The sequence below is a fragment of the Tetrao urogallus genome (genome assembly GCF_951394365.1).
Source record: "Tetrao urogallus genome assembly, chromosome: 2".
Classification (NCBI taxonomy): domain Eukaryota; kingdom Metazoa; phylum Chordata; class Aves; order Galliformes; family Phasianidae; genus Tetrao; species Tetrao urogallus.
The window spans coordinates 30,497,974-30,524,081 of NC_136814.1; the positions used below are offsets into that span (position 1 = coordinate 30,497,974).

Here is a 26,108-nt window from a genome sequence, read left to right on the forward strand (position 1 = left end):
ATTGTAGCAATGTAAATGTGTCCAAAATTCAAAACCCCAGGTGTGCAAGGGATTTCACTGTAGAGGACTTTATGAAAGGAGTTGTGGGTTTTTCATTTTTGGTGGTTTGTTGTTGGTGGTGGGTTTTTTTTTGTTTGTTTGTGTTTTTTTTTTTGGTTTTTTTTTTTTTTTTTTGAGATTTAATCAACATCCACACCTACTTCTTTCCTTAAGAGATCATTACAAGCCTCTGAAAAAGGAGTCTTATCAAATGAATGCGGATGGTTGGCTTCTGTCCTCACCGTTGTTGTTGCTGGCAGGCATGCTGAGATGATGCAGTACTTTTAAAGGATGCCAAATATATCCTCACTGGCATGGAGGGGAAGTTTCCACAAAATCATACAAGAGAAAACACTGAGTGCAGAGATCTGTTCTGCTGTGTCTGTGCAATGTTCTTCCAAATGGCTTAATCGTGTGCGAAAATAAATAGTGCTTTTTTTAACACCTATCAGCTAGGAAAACAGGGTGATGGCTGAATTTAGAAGTATGAGGTACAGGAAAACTTCCCATGACCAAAAGTGGTCTATGGCAGTCTGTCAACTTTTGCTGTATTACTATTGCCATCTCTGATTTTTGGTGTTTCGGGGTGAGCAGTCAGCTGTCCTGTAACCAAAAGAAAACAAACACTTACATTCTAGCAAAAATGATCAATCAAAACATGAGGCCATGAAAGCACAAACTGTGGGTGGAAACAGGTGGAAACCAGGCCCCTAACCTGGACACACATGTTTATCAGAATGCTCCTTCTTATGGACCTTGTGCAGAGTACAAGAGGATTTGGCCAGATGTGTTAATGATTCTCAAAAATAAAGGATTCCAACTCATAACAGCACTGTAACTCCAAGCCAAAACCCCATTTGCAATGCTACAGTAAGTACAAGCCACTGTGTAAAAAAAAAAAAATATATATTCTATGGGTGATTTGGTATTATGACTTACAAGGCTATGGTCTTATGGGTTAGCAGAATGTAATCTGTCCTGACCTCTGTTCTGCTCACCTCAGATTCCTGTCTTTCAGGAAGCGTTTCTATGCCGTTGTGCTCCAGGATGTGCTGAGGAGCCTCAGCATCTATGTCTACGTTGGCCTGCATGCTGGGCTTTTCATTCTCCCACTTTGCAAAGCCTTTGTTCTTCCCAGCTTTGCCGTGGAACTTGGACTTCATTTTTGGGAAAGTGTGAGACCCTGAATCACTCCAGCCCGGTTCGTGCCACAGCGGTTCTGTCTGCGTTGCTTGGCTGGCTGTCGCCCTCTGCAGCCGCACTGAAATCTTCCGGGAGGAGCCGGTGACAAGAGTGATGGCTCTGCCATCGAGGTCCTGCTGTTCTGCATCGACGCTGGGAAACTCAAACACTTCATCCTGGGCTGAACAAGAAGGTAAATTCTTTTCTTTTTAAATATTCTCTTTCAAGATCTTTATAAAGAGATATCTTAAAACTTGGTTAAGGGGAAGGGAAGAAGGGATTTAAGGGTTCAGAAGAAAATGTTTGTTATTCTGGAATGCTTATGGAAGCTTTTAGTAGTCAGATCTCTTTCAAGACTAGGGCTCTATGTGCCACTGTATGCAATTGTATGATGGTTTGCAGTGGTGCGTTGGTACAAAGGGAAAATGACAAGCGGCAAATAAGGACACTGCCTTTGAAGAGTCATCATAGAATCGTTTATGTTGGAAGGGACCCTCAAAGGTTATCTAGCCCAACTCCCCTGCATAAGCAGGGAAAGAAAATAGAAACAAAAGGGTGCTCTCACCTGGTGGCAGGGAAGGGCTGCTGGGCAGGGAGCCGTGGTTGCTGCCCACAGAGGTTCCTCGGGAGAATTTCCTGCAGGCAAGCACGAGTAGGTCCCTGCACTGCTTGTGGCAGTTGGCACCGCAGTCTGTAGGAGGGGGACAGTAAAGTCACAGCCACTGGGTGATCCCTCGGGGCTGTCAGCACATGTGTGCTGGAGGGACTTAGCCAAACAAATATGGTTACAAAAGTGGATCATTTATTGTGTTTAAAAACAGTAATATTATGGCATTCCAGCAGCAGAAGGAAAGAGGGAGATGATATTGTCATCAGAAATGATGACTTCACAAGTGCACAAAGAGCAGTGGTTAAGAGTTCTCATTTCTCCCATCAGTTTGTTGCTTTGAGTGGCACTGAAGGACCCTCCCTACTGTGGTTTTGCAGTGGGTGGTACAGATGGGAACAGGCACTGGCTGCACTTGTTGACCACCAAGATCTGAGCAAGAAGCTCAGCTCTTACCCTCATGCTTCACTGCCTGTTAGTTTTGATTCTGCAGAGCCGCTTTTGCTCTCTCCTCCCTGGGCCGTGGTTACAAGCAATGATGCAGGACAGCGCTTAGCTTTGAGATCTCAAGTTGAGTTTACAGAGCTGCTGTGGCAAAACTTTACTTTTACCTTCCTTCCTGCAGCCTGATGGTAAGAGCATAGCCCACAGCTGGCTCTGTTGTAGTTGCTCAGACCATGGGCAAGTTCCCCACCCCTGCAAAGGAGAAGTTCACGTGTGGGATAAGGAGACAGGAACAGGGAGTGTCCTAAAAAAAACCATCCTGTCAATCCTTCACCCTTCTCCTAGGAGCCAGGCTAAGACTAACGGGAAGGAGCTTGCCTATAAACATGATCATGAAGCCCCAGCATTGTGCATAACAGAGCTGCAGCCAGAGAAATAAATAGGGTTGGGCTTTTGGGGTCAATGGACCACTACAGCTTTCTTGTTCTCATCTGCTTGTTACAGTGTGAGCAGTTAAAAAATTTAGTGAAGGAAAGTGAGAGATATGAGAGTTCTGGGACTTTTTTTTAAGCTGAACTTCTGCAGAAGATCTTGCAATGACATCTGCTAGGCAGTCCAAGAATTAAATATTTGTTTATTTCTAGCTCAGCCACTGATGCATTGCATGGACAGCAAGCCTGCAGTACAGGCATGGGGATGTACATGATATGGACAGTGCTGCCAGCAGACCTTTTCCTGACCCCAGGGTATGTATTTCAGGATGTCTCCCTGCTAGGATAACGACACTCGGCTTTCCAAGATGCCACTTCTTGTTGGCACAAACTGACACCTTGCAGATCCCTTGAAGATCCCAGGGGCTGCTGAGGGGGGGGGGCCTTCAGCACTGGTGTTCTCCTGTTACAGTGAGGCTTTGTGGGATGCAGCAACCACTTGCTGGTCAAAGCCAGTACGGGCTACTCAAGCAAAATCTGGCTGCCACTTCAGTGAAAAAGACAGTTGACTTCTGCTAAAACCCACCACCTGAATTGTGAAAAATCCATGCAGTATATTTATTTACCTTTACATTTGTAGCCTTGTTTGATTATACCCCAGAGCTGCAAAGACAAAAAAAAAAAAAAAAAGAAAAAAAAAAAGGTCAAGGAATCAGAAAAGAAAGCCGGACGGAAAGCGAGGTCACAATGAGGAAGTACCAATGGCTACAGAAGCACAAACAGGATACAACTGCTCTTAACACCCTTCCTGTCAGGCAGACCTCCACCTCTAAATGTGATAAGCCTTGTGTGGCTTCCCCCTTACTTCTGCCTGCAGTGGGACTACCGGAGAAGCAGCGGCACAGCTGATGCATACTGCCAGGAATGGGTAAAAGAATCACAGTCCTATCAGGCTTACCAAATCCAGCAAAGCACATTCTGCTTCTGGCTTGTTTTGAGCCATCTGAGGGATCATTCCCATGATACATCTGGTCTCCAGCCACATGAATGGGCCTGTACTCTACAAGCATGGCAGACAAAAACACCACTGGGGACAAAGTCACTTTGTGGCTTTGGAGCTGGTTCCCAAACATGGACTGATCCATTCACCTGACTTCTTCCATTAAGAATGGTCGAAGCCCAAAACAGACAGACAATTCACTGAACTCCTCTTTGCCTCCTCCCAGAGGCTGTCCTTATTGAATGTTGGCCTTCCACGTGGCAGCATGTGTGTGTTCTGCTTTTGGGAAGCTGTCACTGTGATGTGAACTTGGAAGTAGAAAAAAAGATCCCCTGCAAACTGTTATCTGTATGCTCAGAAGAAAGGTAACTACAACAATGGCATTATAAAAACAAATATTTTCACTCTGAACAGCAGAGGGAGGAGAGTATAGTCCAGTTCTAAAGGAAAAAGATGAGAGACTGTAGTGTTTATTTATCCTGCATTCCCTCAAAACATAAATAGGGAGGGTAAGCACAACTAGACAGTTGAAGCTGTATGTGGCTCCTCTATGAAAGTATGCAGTGTGTGGGAGAAATGTGCTGAGTAAAAGAATGGCCAACAGGAAGAGCCACAGTCCATATGGAGCACAAAAGAAAGAGTAAAAAAAACCTGCCTATTGTGTAAGACAGAACTGCTTGCGTTTTTCCAATTAGAGACAAGGATATTGTGTGGAACCATATAAAAAGCCTTGCTGAAGCCCAGGTAGATTACATGAGTTGCTCTTCATCTACTACTGCCATCCCTCCTTTGCAGAAGGCTGCCAAGCTGGTCTTTTCCTGCAGATGCTGTAGATGTGCAGTGACTGTGGAGCTGTGGTTGGCCCCTCCTGGAAAAGTCACCCCTGGCTATGCTTTCCCCAGCTCTTTGCCAGATCCACTTGATGGGGTGTGGATTACTTTTCCTGTTGTCAAAGCTCTGCTCTGTTCCCTCTGGAGAGCTTTCTCCTTAATGTAACATGAATCCTGACCTAAAACTTTGAATCCACCTGACACGGCTCTATGACAAAGCTGCCTTCAGCCAGGCCCAGGGTAAGAGGTGCAAATGTGGACGGCCAAGCTGGAGGGGATGGCTGCTCACTCACCCTGACATGGGGTGCAAGTCAAGCTGTGGGTCGGAACTGAGACTGGTAGCGAGAGTATTGATTTCACTCTGTGAATGGCATTAGATTGTAGCTTGACCTTTAAAGTTCATCTTATTTTAATATTAGATGTTTGACCGGTACTGGAGCCAGTGTGCTGTCACATCCATTCATCCTGCTGCACGGTCAGTTCACATTTTTTTGACAGTGAATCACTGCATCAGTTCAAAACAGTTTCCACCCATGGTTGTTGTGCATTTCAGCACTCTCCAACCAAACACACAGTGGCTGGTGCCTGTCCTATCAGCCCAGCTCATCCACAGGACAATGCTAGTGAATGCAGTGAGCTGGCAGGAAAAATGACCTTATTTCCATTTCCTCTACAATCCCTTACTTATTTTTGTTCCTGTGCCAGTTGTAATCATGAAGACATGGAAAAAGCCAGCAAGCAAACTGATAAGGGAGAAAAATATCTGGTGAAGAGGACATTGCAGGACACTCCTCAGCCCAACTTGGCGACGGAAGCCTTCCAAGCATGAACTAAGTGTCACGAATGCAATGACGTCTTCCTAAGGCAGCAGGCAGCCCAAAACAATAGGCTCAGGCCAGTTCCCAATGTTCTTTCTTCTGGAGTGGAGCTGCAGAGCCTGCCTGCAGGCTTCTGAATCAGCACTGACTCCCATCTCTGAGCCTTCTGCAGTTCCAGTGGAAATGGGCAGAATTCCTTCTTCCCCAGCCTTGATCAGCAGCTGCGATAGGGAACACAAAGGTCCTGGTGTGATGGGTGCCAAGCAGAAGTGAGGGAAAAGGGCCAGTCTGAGATGAGGTATGTTTTTGTACTTGGTGGTGCTGTCATTGTAACTTTCAGCCATGAAGAAGTATGACTGAGTGGGAAAGTTCACATAGCAGAAGCAGGATATTTTGCTGCTGCTATATGCAGCAGGCTAGCATGGAGCAGCAGGGACATGTTCTGGCTTCACACCCTGAGCTGGGCCACACGTGGGCAGAGAGCAGGAGCCTCTGCCCTGGTGGCCTCCAGCCTTTCTCACTCCTCTGGGTGGCTGCATGCAGATGTGCACAAACATGCACATCTGCTGCATCCGTAAGTGACATCTAAACTATAATAATTCATGTTTCTGTATGGCACTTGAAGTGGAAAAAGTTGGGAGAGGTTTGCAAGCTACACAAGTGCTCACATTTTGTATACAACACTCCAATAAATGGCTTCTTATAAGCCATAAGCAGCTTAAAAAAAACCCAAAACATTCAAAAGTTTCTCATGTTATAGAACTGCTGGCAGCCAGTTTCTTGACAAAAATAGAAGTTCTGTTAATTCAGTAGAGAAAGGATAAAGGCTGTTATGGCTGTTCAGAAAACTATGAGTGGAGGTATGATGCCATGTGCATGTCCTGAGACAGAATGGCTTTTGCTTCACCTACATCTACCGTTCCAGACATCCATTTTCCCTGGAGTTTGTTTACATGAGAAATCAAGCTGAATTAAAGAAATTAAGACAAACCACACGAGGCCATTCATACAGTCCCTAATGTCCCTTAGCTAACGTAGTTTATCTTTTTACCTGCAACAGCAATTCTTACAAATGTCAGTGTACAGGAACCACCAAAACACAAGTGGGTTCTGCAGCTACAACAGGAGGAAATACCTTGTGCTTCTAAATGCAATGAGACATTTGACTAAGCTGAAGAAACTTCAACAGTGCATGGAGTCAGGTTCACCCCATCTACGCTGGAGTATAAGAAATTATGAGTAAGATTTACGATTACAAAAACATACTTACAAAACCTGCGCAGTGTTCACAGAAAGTTGGCTTAAGATAGGTCATCTCCTGGAAGTTGTGAATAAACCCAGGTCCCATTTTACACTGGAACTGGGATTTAGCTCTCAGAAAATAAGCCATCATTTCTTCTTTGCTTATGAGTCCATCTCTGTTATGAAGAAAGTAGAGCTGATCTGTTACTGCTAATGACACTGAACCCAGCAGTATGTTCTCGCTACAAAAAGCATGCAGCACGCAAAGGATGTTCTTGGAAAATGCTAGAACAGTCCTGGCAGAAGAAACAAGCTTTCCCTTAGAACCCTTGTGGTTCTTATTCTTCATTAAACTTCAAACACCGAATTCATAGCATGGGCCTTGGTCCTTCAGTTGTTCAGGATATCAGAATTTGGTGGCACAGAGCAGGCCATCGTGTGAAGGAGACTCCTAAGGCCTATGGCCGCCACTGCCTCAGCCAGCCGTGCAGAGCTTATAGGTTGGTGTTAGTCACCAGTCTACCAAATAGCAAATGGAGTGCTCGATGGCTATAGAACAAGAGGCCATGAGATATGGGAAGGTATCTAGACAGGACCTGCATGCTAAGTACTGGATCCAAGTTCCCAAGTAACCCAAGGTTTTACCAAACACTGTTCAACAAAACAAACAAAAAAACCTTTGTATGTTATTTAAACAGAGCTTTTAGCTACTTCCCAGGCTGTGAAGATCCCCAGCTCTGGTAAGCTGTAAGCCTTGGCTGGAGGCATTCAGCAGCCAGACGTATCCACAGATTCATGCAGAGCACTGCAAGGGAACAACAAACCAGGCAGCCTGGAGAATTCAAAATGAAGGGACTGCCCAAACACATCCTCTTGCTGCTCAGTCTTTTGGATCACATCCTTACATCACAACTGACTACACTCAGTCTTTCCCTTGGCAGACGGGGCTGCATCTATTTGAATAGATGCTTTTTAAAGCATCAGATAAAGTAGGACTCCAGTCTGAGTGAAAGTATAGGACCTACTTAACATAAGAAGTTAAATGAGAATAGAATTCAACATTCAGTGATACTAATTTCCTTAAGAGAGAAGACAGACATGAGAGGGTTGGAGGTCTGGAAGACATTGCCTCTTCAACATTTTGTTTTGAAGCATTTGTAAATTAAGAAAAGAAAAAAAAAAAAGCAAAAAGAAAACAAACTAACAAACCAAGAGAGCTCCAAACTTACTGGTCTTTGTCCAACACACAGAAAGAGTCCAAAAAGGGGAAGTTTGCAGCTATACTTTCAAAGTCTTCCTGAGAAATGTAGCCATCATGGTCATGATCATAGTTTCTAAAGACAGACTGGAAACAGAAGGAATTTATTGTCATACCACCCAGACTGTCCTGAATCTGTACTATCTCTTCAACCTCAATCACATTTATATTAATATTCAACTTTACTAATCACATGTTCTATCCATTGTTTTATTACTATCAATGCTAATTGGCACTTTAATATGCATATTTATTGGACTGCAGAGGGGAAAAAAAAGGCTAATTTGTAAAGAAAACTTGACCTCAGTACTTAACTACTGGAACTCCTCTACACCTCCTCAGTCATAGTTGTGCATGGTATTATTTCTTCTTTTTTTGGAAATGTCACTAAAATTCTGCCCCGGGTGACATACTCCCTTTGTTTTATTAAGAATATCACAAAAAGGAAACCAAGCACAAAACAACCCAACAGCAGATTTCTCTTAGAATTGTCGGCATTTTTGGATTCACTTTGCCTTCAGTCAGTCACTTCTGCTCTGCCACAGTGCTGTTTCAGTCCTATTTTCTTACTAATACTTTGACATCCAGATCACAAGTACTTTCCATCTAACAACTACTTCCTCCCTCAACCAGCTCCCTCTGATCACAGGACCTCAGCTACACCAAGTAGAGATAGATATGGGACCAAATTTAAAGGATTGCATGAACTTTTGCAAGCCCTCTTTAGCTGCTGAAGAATTCCTATATCCTGTCTTACAATAATTGAGGAGATCTGTAAGGGACATTAAAGCATTTTATACTGAGACCAACACATTGAAGCACAACCCAAGGCAGCTAGCAAATGACAAAGACTGGAAAAATGCTGACAGTTGTACAGGGTGATGTGGGTCTCTTTGTGAGCTGTATCTATAACCAGTCTGTGTTTTAATTCTGCGAGACTCAATATCGTGTGTCCTGAACAAGGCTAAAGTTGTGGAACAGGGGCCTGCATTTCCCTTGGCCACCATGTTCAGAAAAGATGAAGGAGTTGCAACGGATGTGGTTTAAACAAGGAGAATTTTGGGTGATTTTTATCAACACATGACAATGGCAACAACAACATAGGAACACCACGTGCAGTTCTGGCATCTTTCTAAGAAAGAAGAAAACTTTTTTCTGTTTTTTTGAAAGAGCACCTACAAAGAGGAAACCAAAAAATATATGTGTAGTCTGGTTGAGTGACTAAAGACTTTAATTTACCTTAACTACATAATCCCATTTATTGACCTCTAATATGGACGAGATCAGAATTTAATAGTTCCCCCCAGAGTTAGTTATTAATTTGTGAAAAGCAGAAGGAGGTCTTGCTTCATTATCTACAGCGCATTCCTGGTTCCTCACCAAAAGTCCCTCACACGCCAACACAACAGGGCTCTGTCTCTCCAACGGGACCTTCCACTGTGTAGCTTTGTTTGCATTATTCATCATGCCTCCTTCATTCTGTAGCTGCAAGACCACAGCTGGAACTCTTTGTGACCTCGTACCAGATTTTCAAAGTGACACCAAGACTGTACTGTCTTTACTATGCATAATACACTTCGGACAGCTTGGCCACTAGGCACTGACATACTGACACCAAGAAACCAGCCTCTTGCCAGCAGATAAGCACAGTAGAACACTTGGTCCAGGGGAGGCTTTCCAGAGACCTTCTCTGGGCTTAGTGATTTGTGAGTCCTTGAAAATTTGCCATTTTTGCCTCTGGAAACCTGCTTAATAAGTGTTAGCTCTGATTTCTGTACTAAAATAGAAATAGTTCTGAAAGTATCAGCCAGAGCTCAAATTTGTTAACAGATATTTAAAATTTATCCCCGTCACAATAATTGCTCAAAAACCTCGAATGAAATTGTTTACAATGATTACAGTATCAAAAGGAACGTTCCCTTTGATATATTCATTTGAGTACTTACATCCACTAACTTTCTTATGTGCTTGTTGATGACGGTTGGGTCAGGCTTAGGTACCACTCCAGATGCCCACTCCAGTGGCACCACTGGTTTGCTTGGGGTTGTTGGGGAGGTAGGCTGCTGGGAGACCAATCAAACACAACGATGTTAGAATTTGAATTATGAAATGTGAGTTCTCATAACAAGCAGCACCATATGGCAGCACTGCAGCCAACTTCAACAGCAGTGAAACTTGGGGGCAGGAAGGAGAGTCTCTGGACACAATGAGAATCAGGAATAGCATAGAAACCTACTTTTCTTCATCTTGAGAGAGCCCCTAAGGAGCCCGCCATCACGAGAAGGAGATAAACAAGCCTAATGAAAAATGTTTTATTATTGTGATAATAAGGATATTGTAGACTTTCACACTGAGATGAAAAAGGGTCACAAGGTCATACCATACTGTGTTTGGTAGGAAAAAAAAAAGAAAGGATGTGCTCTTGACTCACCATATTAGTGTGCTCAGGTGAGTTTAAGAAGAAAATAATCCCTATATCCACAGAACTGAATTCCAACAAGAAACACTCAACACTCAACTCACTTATGGAACATTTTTAATCCTAAGATTAATGTCACTATACGGTGATGAAACAACCTGCTGGCAAATATTTTTGCTCTAAAAACACACAGGAATGCAGCAATCTTTTAGAGACAACGTGTTATACGATAACACAAAACATGCCAGTATTGTGACATCTGTGGTTTGATGTGTTCCTTCTCTCAAAAAATATTTAGGTTAATGGGACTCAAAGAATTAGCACACTGGTGCTGGACTACTACAGACTCACAGAGAGCTCCTGCTGCTCTGAGTATACACAGTGGCAGAAAGAAACCAAACCCACTGGAGCATTCCTCTTTCTTCTGAACAATCAAACTCTCTCTCTCTCTCTTTCTCTATCTATATATATTTGATATATATATTTGGTGCCAATGCTTGTATGTTGGCATTGAAATCCATCTTACACTGAAGCAAAAAATATCTATGCTAGTTCACCCTCAGTGGCAGAATTGTGCTGAGCAGAGATGCCCACTAGCCATTGGCTGTACAAACAAAAAAAAAACCAACAAACTAGGTATTCCCTGGGTATTCATTGAACACAGCATCAAAGTCTCCAATAACAGCTGGGTACTCATACTGCTTTGTAATTCTCTTCACTTACAGTGGTGACCCACTCCTTCCACAGCACAGAGCTGTAATTGCCCAACTTTACTGGCAATGAAGGAAGCATGAGGGAGCCAGAATAACTGTGGCAAAGGGAACAGTTGTGGTCAAATTACATCCAATGCGGACAGGAGACTCATCAGCGAAATTCCAGGTATTCAGACTGAATTAGTGCTGACTGTGGAACTACTCAATATTGCCCATCATCCTCCATTGAAACCACACACATGCAGTCTTCAAGCTGGTCTCCAAAAGTGATGAACTATTCTTAAAGTCAGGTAAGTCCTATACTTAATAGCTAAGGGCTTTTGCATCCTTGTTTCTCCTTTTATGAAGATACAAAAGCATAAAAAGCACTGAAAAGAAAGACCTCCCAGTACTGGTCTCCCCCTCTCACACCCCACTGTGCATTTCCAGCCACCCTTATTTTCAGCTGGTGTCAGAGTGAGAGCTCAGCTTGTGAGGATCATGTGCTGGATGTGACAGGCAGTGAGGGTGCTGAAATGCTCACAGGACAGAGGAAGTCCCAAAAGCTGGTAGCTGGAGAGAGAGCAATACTTTAAACAAAATGTCAACTATTAAGATGTTTATCTCTAACTTAAAAAGCATAATACAAAGTGTACCAATGCAGCCTTATCTTGATAGGCGCTTATAAAGGTTATCTTCACATAAAGCAGAACTCTGCTTTCTAGAGACTTCATTAAACTCTGGCTTGTTTCATTCTTCTTTACGTATAGAATCATACACAATAAAAAGTTTAAGGTGAATATGAAAGAAACTGACTAATGGACATTCAAAAAATACAAAAAAACTTCATGCAGAAATACTAAATAATATGAAAAAAATGTGGTAAAAGATGACCTACAGATTTGGAGTTCCTTGGTTCTAGCACCAGTGAGAGCTTGTAGATGTCGTCCTCCGTGTGATAGAGGTCCAGGGACAGCTATGGGTAAGAAAGAGAGAAAGACAGTAACATTTATTAGACAGGGTCAGATACAACAGGTTTGTTAGCAGAAAGGTATCTCCCCCTGGTACTAAACACCAGAGCAGGTGCCCAGGGCCATGCCCAGGAGGGTGCCTGGTGTTCAGAGGGAGCCTCCTGTGCTCTGGTTTGGCCCACTGTCTTTTTTACTGGTTCTGGCTCTATCCTCATATCCAAGGATACTTCAGTAGTCCAGTTTGGCCCATTCCTGGTCCCCTCATGCTGAGCAACACAAATTCCCTTTCAGCTTCTGTTTCTAGGTAAAATTAAAGATTTTTCTTTCATGTACTGATCCTTTTCGCTAGAGGATTTGCTGAGGGAAAAGAAGGGACTTAAATACAGTGGAAGTAAAATGAACATTTTTGCTTTTGCTTTGGCAGCTGTGGTCGTGCAGTGGCACATGTCTTCAGTGAACTCTTCCTTGCTGAGGTGATCCCCGCTGTGGCCAGTTTTATGCAATGAGATGAGCATTGCATGCTTCCTGTGGTCATCTCCTTGCATCAATTGGCTTTGGATTAATTGGCTTGATTTGAAGTTATCATCCATCTTTCAAATCCCCAGTTAAGCTGGAATGTTCCACAGCAGGCAGATGGAATTACTACTGTATAAACAGCTGTAACAGATGATTATTTTCAGAGAACTTGAAGAGCAGACTTAGTAAGGAGCAGAACCAGGCCCAATAACTATCTTTCCTTAGGCAAGGTGATTACATATTGGTTAAATAAGCTGTCTTTTGTATTTAGGCTACAGTTTTGTGCCAACAGATGAAATGCAATGAGTCTTCTTAGGACAGCCTTTACAGTGGCAGTTTCCAGTCTAGTTTGACTCCTTGCTGTCCTGTTCTCCTTAGTAATTTGGCAGGGAGGGGTGTGAGGAAAACAGAGGGGGATCAGAAAGGCATGGCTTTGTTCACATGTGGAACTTACTGAAGAAAAGTTGGGGAGGGTGACTTTCAATTTAGCTGTTTAGGCATTTCTCATTCTCTTCACTAGACTGTACAAGCGATGGGGACTTTCCAGCCATTTGCATACAGTCTTAGAACAGGTTGGTTAAATAGCCATGGAGACCTAAAAATAGCCGGGGGGAAAATAGTGGCACCAAATAAGCTGTAACTCAGTATAAATCCACTGTGGACTAATGAAGAGACTGAAGTCCTCTTCCTATCCACAGAAAATGATGGGACATTTACCCTCAGGCTTTTATTTCATATAGTGAAATAAAAACAATGTGGAAATACTGCACAAAAGGTAAGAAAATCATAGAACCATAGAATTGTTTCAGTTGGAAAGGGCACTTACAGGTCATCTAGTCCAACTCCCCTATGTTCTAATTATGAACCTGTCCCTAGAGCCATTAATCCTCTTGGTTGCACTGCCGAGCTTGTGCTTAGGTTTGTTTTTACCACTTTTGCTCCTTTGTTCCTGTCAGAATGTAGAATGGGTGCAGTCAGTGAGAACAGAGCAAGTGTGGGCAATAGCTCAGGAAAGGGGATTGAGGAGCACAGACTAAGAGTAAGCATGTAACATGCTCCCAGGCAGCCAACTCATGCTACATTCAGGTCTCTTGTCCAAGTAACTTGCCCTTACTTACACACAGCCAAATGAGAATTCACATCATTAAAGCTTGCTCTCAGCCTTTGCAGCCTCCTGCGCGACTAAACCTGGTGTTTGCCTCAATTGCCTACCAAACAACAAACCACTGCCTTATTTGTGGAGAGAACTCCAGTTCCCCCTGAAAAATGGTCATGCAGCAGCTAATACTGAAAACAGAGAGATTCAAATTCTCTTTTCACCCGTTCACCTTTATCAAGGAGTCTGAGGTTTACTACCACGTTCTCTGGCCCAGCTTTTAAGCCAGTAATCACTCAATAGCTCTTAACACAGCCTCCATGATAACCATTTCCAAAACACTTGAAAGGCTCAGCTTCTCCAAAGAAGACAGATTTTCATCACTGTGGAAAAGAAACACCAAGGCAAATTCCCATATGCCCACTTAGCTGATGAAATGCCCTTTTTATTGCACTGTGCAACCTGTGGCCCAGGAAGCCAGCACCCAGAGATGTACTTGTCATGCCAGCACAGCCCAGATTGGTGGCACTTGCTAAGTGTGATGTAAAAGGATGCAGCGCAAGGGACAGAGGCCAGACAAGAGATTTACACATTGCTTATCAGGATGAAACACCTACTAAAAGCTCTCCTAGATAGAAACGGCTTCTGCTGAGAAAACAGCAAAAGTAAACAAATAGCTGAGCCAGCTGATTGATGTACAAATGAAGAGCGCAGCACAAACAATGCATTTACGTGCATTTACCAGTTTTGGAATTAACTAAAAGATGTATTAGAGCAGAAAGACATAGCAATAAACTGAATAATTACTTTCTCTGGCTCTGAAAACTGAGGTTGACTTTGGCAGCAAGGGAGGCTAAATCTGCTAAAGACTGTTTGCGCATCCCAAGGTCAGCTATTTTCAGCCTGCAGTTCTTGTCAGCTTTGGGCTGAGACTCCAGCTTTTCTTCTCTTTCTTTGACCCCAGCCTGTAATTTATAACTTTCTTATTAACAAAAGGATTGTTAGAAATGTTTCATCTGCCACATAAGTTTGTTAATACCGTTCAAGAGACAACTGTAAGTAAAGGGACTGAAATGTATTCATATGGTACAAAGGAGGACCAAACATAACACACTGGAAGAGAAGTTGGAATATTCAAATAGTATGAGGTCTTCCAAAATTCAAGTCCAGGTGGTATCTGGTACAAATTTATTTCTAACCTTCCAGAAGTAGGTGTCTTTAGTGAAAACTCTCACACTACTCAACAAACAGACAGAATTATCCTGGAAAAGTCTTAGGACGCCTATGGCCATCTTCATCACTACTGAACAGTTACAACTATGGAATCATGACAGTAGACAAAAAGTGGCACAAGTTAATTTTAACCCCTGACCAGGCCTGGGATTAACACTGCAGCATGCAACTTCAATTATCTACAGTCAGATTGGCTCAACTATTAGAAAGCCAGCAGTGCAATATGAGGAACAAATACATCAGAGCATCATGAATGAAGTAGTACTCTTCTTATGCTCAATTACTCTTCCTGGTAAATGAAATACAGATTGGAAAAAATATTATATAAATATAAATAAAATCTCATTTTGCTGAAAACAAAAGAAATATTTTTAAAATGGAAAAATGGGTAAAATACAAGAACTTGTACAACGACGGGTATCAAACTGCAAGTCTTAGAAAAATCTGATGCTTTCAGCACCTTTTGAAATGCAGACCGTTACCCAAAAGAGAGTGGCAGCTAATCAAAATGACAGCAGTAGTTCAGCTTCCATTTCTCACTTCACATTGTCTAATTTGTGCCCTTGGGTGCTCAGTTTCTTATTCCTCAGTTCTCTAAAATCTGATGTTCCACTTCCCCCTACTTGCAGCCAAATCTGTCAGAAACTGTGAACTCGAGATGAGAAACAACGCTCAATCCCTACTGAAACAAAACAAGATGATAAATATCTGTGTATGATCAAATTAGAGAGGCATTACCGTGGGCTATAATGTGGCCCCTTCTCTTCACTGCCCCACCAGCTGTGATTAAGATGTGCTCCCGTTTGCTTCATACAAAGTGCAACAGAAAAAGTTTGTCCTATTCCTTAATGAAGTGACACCAGATTGGTAGCTCCAAGCTCAGGCTCATTTTTGTCAGTCACTGTACCTGATCAGTTCCAGAACAAATCCACCACAAAGTACAAACTGCATAATTTCTGATAAATGTATCTTTGAGCATTTTAAAGTAAAGTGAAAGGAAAAAATCTAAGCTCCTGCTCAATAGTGCCCACTCAAGGAATTCACATAGAAGGAGACAAGTAATGAAATTCATCTGAGGTCCATGACCTGACAGAAGAGAAGCTGGAATTCAGCTCCTACCTCTCCAGGCAGCGATGAGCACAGCAATTCAGAGCCAAATTCATTCCCTGGCTTTGATCTAGCTTTTGTCTGTCATTTAAAAGAGACAAGAGAAATCTGGAGAAAAAGTTGATCTAGAAAAGTTCATGCTAGCCAATAAAATAAACAGAATCACTGGAAAAGTTCTCAAATCTATCTTATTCTGTCTCAGACAGACCTTGTTTGATTTTAAGTTTACTTAGAAAAGAATTCTACTGACTTAATGACAGAAGTCAGCTTCTCTTTCAGTCTGGATTAGAGATCTGATGGACAAAGTGAAATAAGAATAGAAACAGCATAAAATGATCACACATCGGGAGAGTCCTTTTTTCTAAAGTGACATCTTTAAAGAACAGCTCTCAGATGAGTAGATGGCTTGCTTTTATCTGCAACATGAACTGTTTTAACGAACAACATTCCTTTCCTCCAAGTTTCACTGCTCCTGTCTTTAATTCCAACTGGTTTTTGCCCCTAATCAAACCATGGTGCTGGATCAAAAGCTGCTGCAGTTAAGATCAATGCTAATTTGAAAAAATTTCAGCAGAAGCAGAATTTGGTCAGTAGATTCAGGGGGCACGCTTCAGTATCTTTTGAAGTTAAGCATCGTATTTATTATCAAATGACACTAATTGTCTACATATTAAAAAAAAAGGGGACTTAAAATAAATCCCTTTCAGCACTGACACTTGTGGATGTTTTTTCAGCAACTATTTAACATCACATAGGAATACATTTATTTACAGTACAGGAAGAACACTGTATCATTTACAAAGCACAGAGGAGAAGGAAAAAAGTTACTCCCAAGTTAGAATTTCACTGATGTAAGTATGCCAACACATAGCCCAAACTTTGCAAAAGCCTAAATTCTAAGTAGTCAGAACGTTTTCCTTTTAATACAGAAGCATCTCTCTCTCCATTGTTTTTTTTTAATAAATGAATCAATGCAACTGCTTTCAGTATCCAGCTGCTTTCTGTATCCAGCTGCTTTCAGTATCCAGCTGCTTTCTGTATCCAGCCATCACATACTCTCTGAATACATTCGCATCTCACATGAACTTGTTTCTATTCTGCATTGCCTCTTTTTTAAAATTAAAAAAAAATGTTATAACAATGTACACTCAACTTTGTATTGGTATTCAACATCTAAATAACAGAAGTAAATTGGGAGTTGCACAATACTTACTGTTAGCAGGTTAATTAAATCCATATTAGGCTCTAAGTGATGAGAAGCAGTTTGCAGGGAAACTAGTTCGTTCAAGGTGATGGAAAGCTGCTGCATTTTCACTATGTTTACTTTATTTTCATCTATCCAGTCAGGAAAAATGACATGGACAGCAATCAAGTCTTTCAAATGAACTCCTAAAATAGGAATTTTGAAGCCAACACAGTCAGCAAAAGCCTTGCGGTAGTTGCAGTAGTTTCCATTGGAAGAGACCAGCTCTGTCATTTCATTCCAGTCCTACAAATAGCCAAAGAAGCAAGTTCTTGTGAAAGCATTCTTAGCATTTCTTTAATCTGTTTTAATGAGCATAACTTGTGGCTGAGTCAACAGAGTTAATTTTCTCTCTAATACAGGCAATCAAGCAGAGAATCTCTGTGAGTCGATTCTTCTCCACTGTGAGAAACCCAAGCCCAGTCCCCTAGGATACCCTGCAAAGATCCAAGTACTGTGCTGGTGAGACCTGAACTGCAGAACTCATCAGACCTTCAAGAAGGGATGTTCTGCTCAATATCTTTACATTTGGTTGTCCACCATACCTTTGTGACTTCCGAAGACAGATGAGAATGAGTCTCTTTCAGGCGAGAAATAGAGCTATGGCTAAGACCTCCCACAACTGCCATCAGTGTGTTGAAGTTCTGGAGATGAAGGAGCTTCTGTAGAAGAGATGGATCATGAAAAAATAAAAATAAGGGTATGTATGGCAGCTATCCAGTATATCACAGAAGACAAGCTAAAGGAAACGTCTTACCATTGCTGCATAGGAAACAACTAAGCCAAGGGATATAAGGGAATTCAGCAATTATTTTTTAAATTAGATTAGTTCCACAAGAAACACGTGATAATGACAGTTGGGAAACAGAATACAACAAAGAAAAAGTACATTTTATTTTTTGTCTTCTAAAAAATGCAGATGTGCCACACCTGGAAGAAATAACTAGCAGTTATGTTGAACGGACTTTTCACTCAGGAAACAGCCCAAAGAGCACCCAGTTCACTTGTTTCCTGTGATCTCTATATTGTTGCTTTATATCGGAGGAAGGAGACTCATAAACAAGACATACCTGTGCAACATTGATGAACTTTGTGATCACTTCTGCCCTTTGCAGGGGTGTCGGCTTGCTGAGAACCATGAGCTGGACCCACTTGGAGATACCATTAAACAAAGCAATAGATCTCTCCAAAGTAGGATTGTTCTCCAGGCAGCCATGGATCACATAGCTTTGGTAATCTGTGAACTAACAAGGAAAGGGAAAGACATTTTCAGTAAAATGGTGGACAACCTCAGAGTCAAATTGAAACTTTGATATTTTTTCCCCGTCAAAGCTGTTCTTGTTTAGAAAGTGACTACAACTGATGCTCAGCAGACCTGCTGCACATCAGTACTTTCTTAAAATATTTTCTTTTGTCTTATTTACAGGTCTTGCTGTATCACTTAAAACTTCAGTATTTGAATGCCAGGTAATACTAAGGCATGCATGATGAGTATGATTACTACTTCTATGGAATCATTTTTCCCCACGATTTACTCAACACTTAAGACATTTTATTTTGTACAGTTTTACTTGACATCCTCATACAATGATACTGTATAGGAATGACCTAGTGCTACAAGCAAGAAGCGTATAAAAAGGAGCTTTCACTTCACTCCAATACCTGATCAACAGCATTACTGATGTAAAGAGCAAAATCTGGGCGCTGCTGAAGTCAACAGGAGCTCCTAACAAGAGTCTGAACTGCAACTCAAGAAGCTAACTATGCATCAGTTTTCCTATGTCTTCCTCCTACATCAACTCATCAATTTGTAGCACAAGCAGCTAGTTCTGCTAAATCTTGCTCATTCTGATATTGTTCATTCCTGTGTGTTCATGGATATCGTTCCACACAGATGGCTACCACTAGTATTAGATTTTCCGAGAACTTCTGGAAAGTATTCTTCAGCTCTCCCTTAAATTTGGATTTTCAGAAGCTTATGATGGAATTTCAGCTTCTGTAGGGAGCTGTAGCAATACCAGCCAACACTGACTTCTTGGTCATCTTAGCTGCTAGAACTGCCTGCTAGAAGACAATATGACAGCATATTCTCTTACACAGTAAATGAAATGTAAAAAAAATGTTTTGTTAAACAATATGAACGCCCTTTCCTAGGACAGGGTCCTAGCTGCAAACAACAAAGTTGGAGGCTTCTTACAGAAATTCTCCTAAAAGATTTATGCTCCAGAAAAGTGAGATGTTCAGCTAGTTCAATGGGCTCCAGATGATCAAAAAGTAGGCAGGCTTTTCCTTTCTTAGAAATCTTCTTCCTTTGTGTAACTCTTCTCATCCAGTCATAGGAAGGTCTGCAAGAGAAAATTAGACACAATTCTCATTTCTTTTGGGGAGTAGCCATCAGTATACATAAAATTATCAAGAGATCTATCTGTGGCTTCTAGCAGACAACACTCAGCATAAGATAACATTCAGATGTATAATGAGGAGTAAGGATTTCAGAGATCTCCTTTCTGCATAAGATCATGATATCAGGTTTCCATTGGAAGAAAAGGACAATGTACAGGAGGCTGTAATTCAAAAGTGCCTTGGAAATACAAGAAAAATAAGTCAAATTCTGAATAAGATAAAACAAAAAAATAATAATAAAAAAAAGCCACCTTCAATAACATCAAGAATTAATTTTAACTCTGTAAGACCACAAGTCCATAAAATAACAGAATGGTAGAAATGCCATCAGTTGAACAACCACAGTAAGGTGTTTGTGCATAACTATGTAAACCGTTTGCTTACAAGTAATGGAATAACTCCTACCCAAATACAGCAAAGGCACTTCATAGAGCAGAAAGAGGTTCCCAAGTTAAAATTTTAAAACTAAGATAGAAGAGCTAATATTCATGTGATTTCACTGGCATTCGTGCACAAAATTTTGTAGCCTTCACTGAGATTAGTTGGGCCATCCTTCCAGGTTGCTATGCTGATTTTTAAATAAGGAAGAACAATTTTGACTCTGCCATATTTTAAAAGAAAATCTACAATATCAGGTGAGATATAAGAGCCTGTTTGGTGATGTTTAGAAGGCAACTTCTTAGAAGTCATGGTAATAGTAGTATAAGCACTTCAATGCAAGAAAATTACACATGTCAGTGCTAAAGATTATTGAATTAAATAATAGAAAATAGCACACAGAGAGGCATTGGAAAAAACAGGCAGGTTACAGATAAGAGAACAAAAAAGCTTCCATAAGAAAATACAAGATTTACACGATGTGCCAATCACTGCGTTGCTTATCATTCTGTATGAAAAGTAACAGGAAGAAAGTAATATTAATCATTTAATTAGCACTAGCTTTTTCAAAAGAATCAGGAAAATTATTTCTTTACCATTTATATTGAATACTTATGCACAGATAAGAGACTTCAGTGTCAAACTACATGTAGAATTCCAAATTTAGATGGTAAGAGAATTTTTTTTTTGTAAATGATTGTTTGCTCTCTCAATATTAGGATGGCCCTTAATACTTTCATATTTTGGACAGAATTAGAATTCTGCTGCTACAGAGAACAGAGGTAAAGATGATAAAGCTCATGACATTCTTACATGCTGGAGATATCAATGAGATCGATGTGATCCTCATAGCCAAGCTGGCTGGCTAATTCTCGAAATTCTTCAGTCAAACGAATCAGCCCGAGATCCAAGTTAAATTCTGCAGGAAATTCCAGAATCCAGTATCTGAAATTGACATAAATAAGTTCAGAGACACCTAGGGATTCAGGTGTAATATTTAGTGGCTGTACAGAGATACTCACATTTTAATCAACAGAACTTTAGAATATTTCAGACTGAGTGGTTTTGGGGCAGAGAGGGTGTGCAACCCCAGCCTGTTGATGCTGTACTTCTCTCTGAATTAATGACAAAGGCTTTAAAAATAAACAGTCACGGACCTAGAAAAACAGGGGCTGTACCACTGCTCTCTTAGTAGCTGAATCAACAGCCTCAAGTAACTCCAAAATATTCTAGCTTATAACTGACAACAGGATTGTTGACATCATGCAATAAATTATCATATAATTTCCTTCATTTAATTCACCGAAGTACCATACAAGAGCACTCTTTTGAAATGTCAAATTAAAAGATGCATGGGGTGACACACAAAAGGCAGCCACATCACACCTGCCCCAACTCACACTGCCAGGGCACCCAAATGACTTGCATTTGTCCCTTGTTTAAGTGAGACACTGTGCTCAGAAAAAGATTTTCCAGTGAAAATGAAAACATGAAGTTAAAGTGGCAGCACTACCACGATAACCATGTAAACAAGGCAATTCCTCTTCTATTTAAGAGGGCAGGAAAAAGGCTTTGTCAGTGCTACTTTCAGTACCTCTCTCCCATTCCAACACAGTGATATAATTTAGTCATTTGTTTGAGGGAAGCAGGTTGTAGCGTGTTAGCTTAAAAATTCATACTTTCTATTTTATGGAGAAATGCTCCTAACCAAGCACAGCCTAACCAGGGACAGCTTTCCTGTAGAAACAAAGTCAGAGACAATTAGGTGCAAAGATCAGAACAAATCTGATCTGTAAAAGCTTTGACATCTCTAACATACTCGTGTCATCATAAATTACGCACAGATTATTTGAACCGAAGCCAACAGCCCAGAGATAAACTTCCTCCACCAAAATAGATGATATATGGAAGTAAAAAGTGTCACTGTTCTGTGTGGCACTGACCTCACCTCCCTGTAAGAGGTGTCATGCTCAAACACCAGGTAATACACGGCACAAGGTTTCAATCAGCTGTACAGTACATGCACAGTTACATGTCTTAAGCACTGGTTCTGCTGAAACCATTGTTTTCAAAGCACAGTAATTCACACTTTACTACAGACTAGAGATCAAATAAAACAATAACTTTTTTAAACATTAGGAAAATAAATTACAATTATAGTATTCACAGCAAATAGAAAACAGAAGCGTGCCTACCTCATGAAGTAGCAGATTTTTAGTCTGAATTCATTGCAGTTCTCCCCACTGGCATCTCTATATGTATTCTAGTTAAAGAAAGCTTTAGGTGACTTGATTCAGTAATGTGGTTTTTATCTACATCAGACAGTGACTCTAGACCAGTTGAACAAAACCAGTATTAAAAGCTTTCCTTCAACAGACAACTACAGCATCATCCGATATTCATTCACTTACACAGTATCTTAAGACAACGACAATTTCTTGGCTGCCATTTTGGTTTTTGCCCTAGCAAAAATGCCTCTATTGCACTGTTCTGAGTACTCTGCTGAACAATTTTGAGGACACGTAGGTACTGAGCTACCACTGAAAGCTCGTATTGGTCCAATACCAGCCTGCCACTATAAATTTGAAAAATTATCTTGGCAACATTTTTCCATTTATGCAAAGATAATTCAAAGCATGCCTCAGCAAACTTGTTCTTATGGAAAATATCTACAACCAAAAGCCGAATGAAGCTCCCGGATTTCCATGTTTTAGGGTGAAAGAGTCAAACTCTGTTTGTTACTAATTAAGTAACAAATTCTTACATGCAGTCGCAGAAACAATCTGCTTTCAACACTGTAATGCTGACTTGCAAGACTTCCTGAAAGGATATGTAGACAGAAGCTTGACAGCCAGCTCTGTGGAAGGCAGGTACCAGCGATGCATTAGAAGAAAGATTCTCGGCAAATGGCTGGAGCATTGATTTCCTCTGTCATCTGAAAAAGAGCAACAAGGGAATGAACTTCTTAGTTCGGAACAGAGAAACATATATCGTTCAAGTGGAGATAAAAAAATATCAGAAGTTAAAATCTTGGGCCATTATTTACCAAACAGACAGGACACAAAAGCAAAGCACACAAATCCTCCTTTAGAGGAAACTATTGCTAGACTGTAGTGCTGTGGGGAAAAGAAAGTCCAGACAACAGGCATGGACATGTCTAGCATATAAGCTAAATGAGTGCAATGAGACAGTGGGTTATACAAATAACAAATCTAAAGTTAGTCCACTGAAACGGCAGGGAGATGGTTTATCCAAAACCACTTACAAGGTTTGTTTAGGTGCAGCTGCATATTAACCACTAGATTGTTTAAAAAGAGGGATCAAAAGCAACACTTCAGTCCGTATGCGGATCACACCTCCAGCTGCTGTACAGACTCTCCCAGTTTCTGCAGTGTAGCCACTGAGGCTATGGAAGTTACTCCCTGGCTGATTGCCTGGCTGTTCACACTCCATAGCACCCACAATCCTATGTTATTTTCTCACTGTTGCTATTTCAGTAGACAGTAGTCTACATGTGTGTATGAAACAGGAACCACATACAGACTAGAGCTGTCAAAAGAGCATGCATACATGGAAGAGAGATATTACTCCCAAGAGACATGAAGTATATTGGTTCTGCTACCTCTCACTAGGTATACAGGACAGCAGGTCTGATCATGGTCTACAAAAAATGGATATACAGAGATACACTATGCTCAGGAACCAAATCTGGCCCTTAAATATTTAATTCCTCTCATCTTCGGATGCTTCCTTCTCTCCAAAAGGGAAAAAAACCCCAAACCAACAGCCCTCAATCAAATCAAAGCCTGTCTTGTGTTCCAAGAGACTTTAAATGTAGCTTTGTGAATTAAGAACCCATTTCAAAGCATATTAGTATATTCATGAACTCATCTCATCTGGCTATAGGGAGACATAATTCTTGATAAATGGCACTGTGGATCAAGGTCTACTTCATCACTTCTTTCCTTCAGACCTGGTACACTACATTTAAATAAGAGTAAAATGATTACATGAGCCTTGAGTCATATTATTTCCAGTTATTGCATGATGATTTGAAAAATGTGTCAGAGTAAGAACTGGTCAGAAAAGCAGCTGTGTAACCACTCAAGACAATGCCAGAAATAACTCCTTGAATCATTCAATTAAACATTTGTTTAGTTTTAAAACCACTATACACAACATTGCGCTTTACCTGTATTAAATTTTCTTAACACAATATGCATATGACTAAAATTCTGGCCTGCATAATTCTGGGACTAAATGAAACATGGAAAATTTTACAGAATGGAAATGTTTGCCAAGGGAAAGACTGCCTAAATCAGAGAACAGCGGGGGTTATGCTATAAGATGAATTCAAAGAACAACAGCAAAGCAAAGTATTGAGAACACTTACCAAACATTTCAATACAAGCGTTCAAAAGCTCATCTAATGTTGCAGCCTTCCCAAGTGTGTTTGACCCCATTGTTCTTTAATCGTTGTCAAAAAATAAGAGGCATTTTCACCAAGTAGAAAAATGCTTCTTCAGTTCCTCAGCTGCACAGTTTTTTCATTTTATTGTGGTTGTGTTCTTATCTGGGCTTCCAGGAAAACCTGCAGAGAGAAAGTAAAGGAAATCATAGCTATATGGCTACATGAGAGAGTTATCAGGATGCAGCGTTTACAGTTCAATTCATCTTTTCTGCAAACTGTTTTTATCCCCTCACATGACACAGACCATGTGAAAGACTGCTGTAAGACTTCTATACATTCCAGCTTGTGTTTTTAAGTGTTTTCCAATTGTCCACTAGCACAAAACACATCCCTAGCAGGGGTCATAACACAAACCAGATGGCAAATGAGGACATGCATGTATGCTGACGCACGCTTTGTTCAGGTCATTCTATTTACACTTGATAAGTCACTTTTTGTTAATAACGCTGCTTTTGTGTTCAAAACATAAACATTTGCTTTTCCTAAGGTTACAGGCTCATAGCTGATAGCTTTTTATGCTAATGGTTTTAATTGGCATAGGCCACATAGAATGTTTAATGAAGGTCATAACAAACACTAAACTTGGAGGCAATTTTTCAAGGAACCTGGAGATTGAATGCTGCAGCTTTTTAAAATAGATCTTTCTATAGGAGCTGAGCATGCACAGAAGGCTGAATGTGTACAGAAACTTCTAGAATGTACCATACATCTACTATGCATTTAATTAGCAGATATCCATTTACGCCTGAAAGATGCAAAAAGTACTAATCCGAGATTTCAGAAATAATTACAGATCATGTTTAAAGAGTTGGCATTTCAAAATAATTTAGTCGACACCAAAAATAGGATTGAGGAAAGCCATTGAAGATTCTGTCTATCCCTTGAAAATTGCTGCACATGAAATGTAGGAGGGGAAGTAATTTGATCAGATTTCTTTAACCATTCCCTATAACATATAGCATAGGGCAGCACCATCCCTATCTTCTGTTAACAGCGTTAAGGCACCCTTATAGCAATCAACAAATAACACTCCATGTAGAATAGCAGTACTTTTATTTTCAATTGTATGACAGCTATTTAACTAGTAGATACCTAGATTCTAACACTACAGCCTACTCCCTATCTGACCACTAATGGGTTTTATGCTCATAATATTGCTAAAAGAAGGATGTAACATTTCCACTGGAGGAAGAATTGGCTGACTGGGGCTAAGCCACATATCCTCAGCTGAGCCAAAACATTATATCATATCTCTTGATCACAGCCTCCAACAACCACAACCATTACATCATTATTTGTGTGATTAAGCACTGTTGTTCTATTAGAATGAGAAATGTCTAGATTGTGCCATAAATAGTATCCAACCACAACACCACATCTAGAGATGGATGAGAAGAGCTCACTCAGCAGCTGCTCCATGTCAGAGCAGTCAGGTCCAACTGCTCTGTAAAGGACCCAGTGATGGACAGAACTGAGCCATGAGCAGTGCTGGTTTTGACTCTGAGAGAGAAGATTTAAGAATGGGAAAAAAACTGTTGCACTACAGCAGCTGGGGGAGAGGAGTGAGAGATGTGAGAGAAACAGCCCTGAAGGCACCAAGGTCAGTGCAGGAGGAGGGCAGGAGGTACTCGAAGGAGTTTCCTGCAGCCTAGAAGCAGCCCATGGAAGAACAGGCTGTACCCCTACAGCCTGTGGGCACCACACAGGACAGATCTCCACCTGCAGCCA

General features: G+C 41.0%; 1 protein-coding gene across 1 annotated transcript; it reads right to left on the reverse strand.

Annotated features, from left to right (window-relative positions):
• Positions 1–633: 633 nt before the first annotated feature.
• On the reverse strand, positions 634–24,372 carry RASGRP3 (RAS guanyl releasing protein 3; the record flags this gene model as incomplete). Its single annotated transcript, XM_079550302.1, has 16 exons — positions 634–642; positions 1,038–1,402; positions 1,787–1,912; positions 3,330–3,366; positions 6,622–6,769; positions 7,823–7,938; positions 9,798–9,914; positions 11,861–11,938; positions 17,099–17,374; positions 17,674–17,790; positions 18,199–18,372; positions 19,326–19,473; positions 20,723–20,854; positions 22,105–22,161; positions 22,706–22,844; positions 24,303–24,372. 16 exons carry the CDS (start codon positions 24,370–24,372, stop codon positions 634–636), a joined length of 2,109 nt encoding a protein of 702 aa, XP_079406428.1.
• Positions 24,373–26,108: the final 1,736 nt, after the last annotated feature.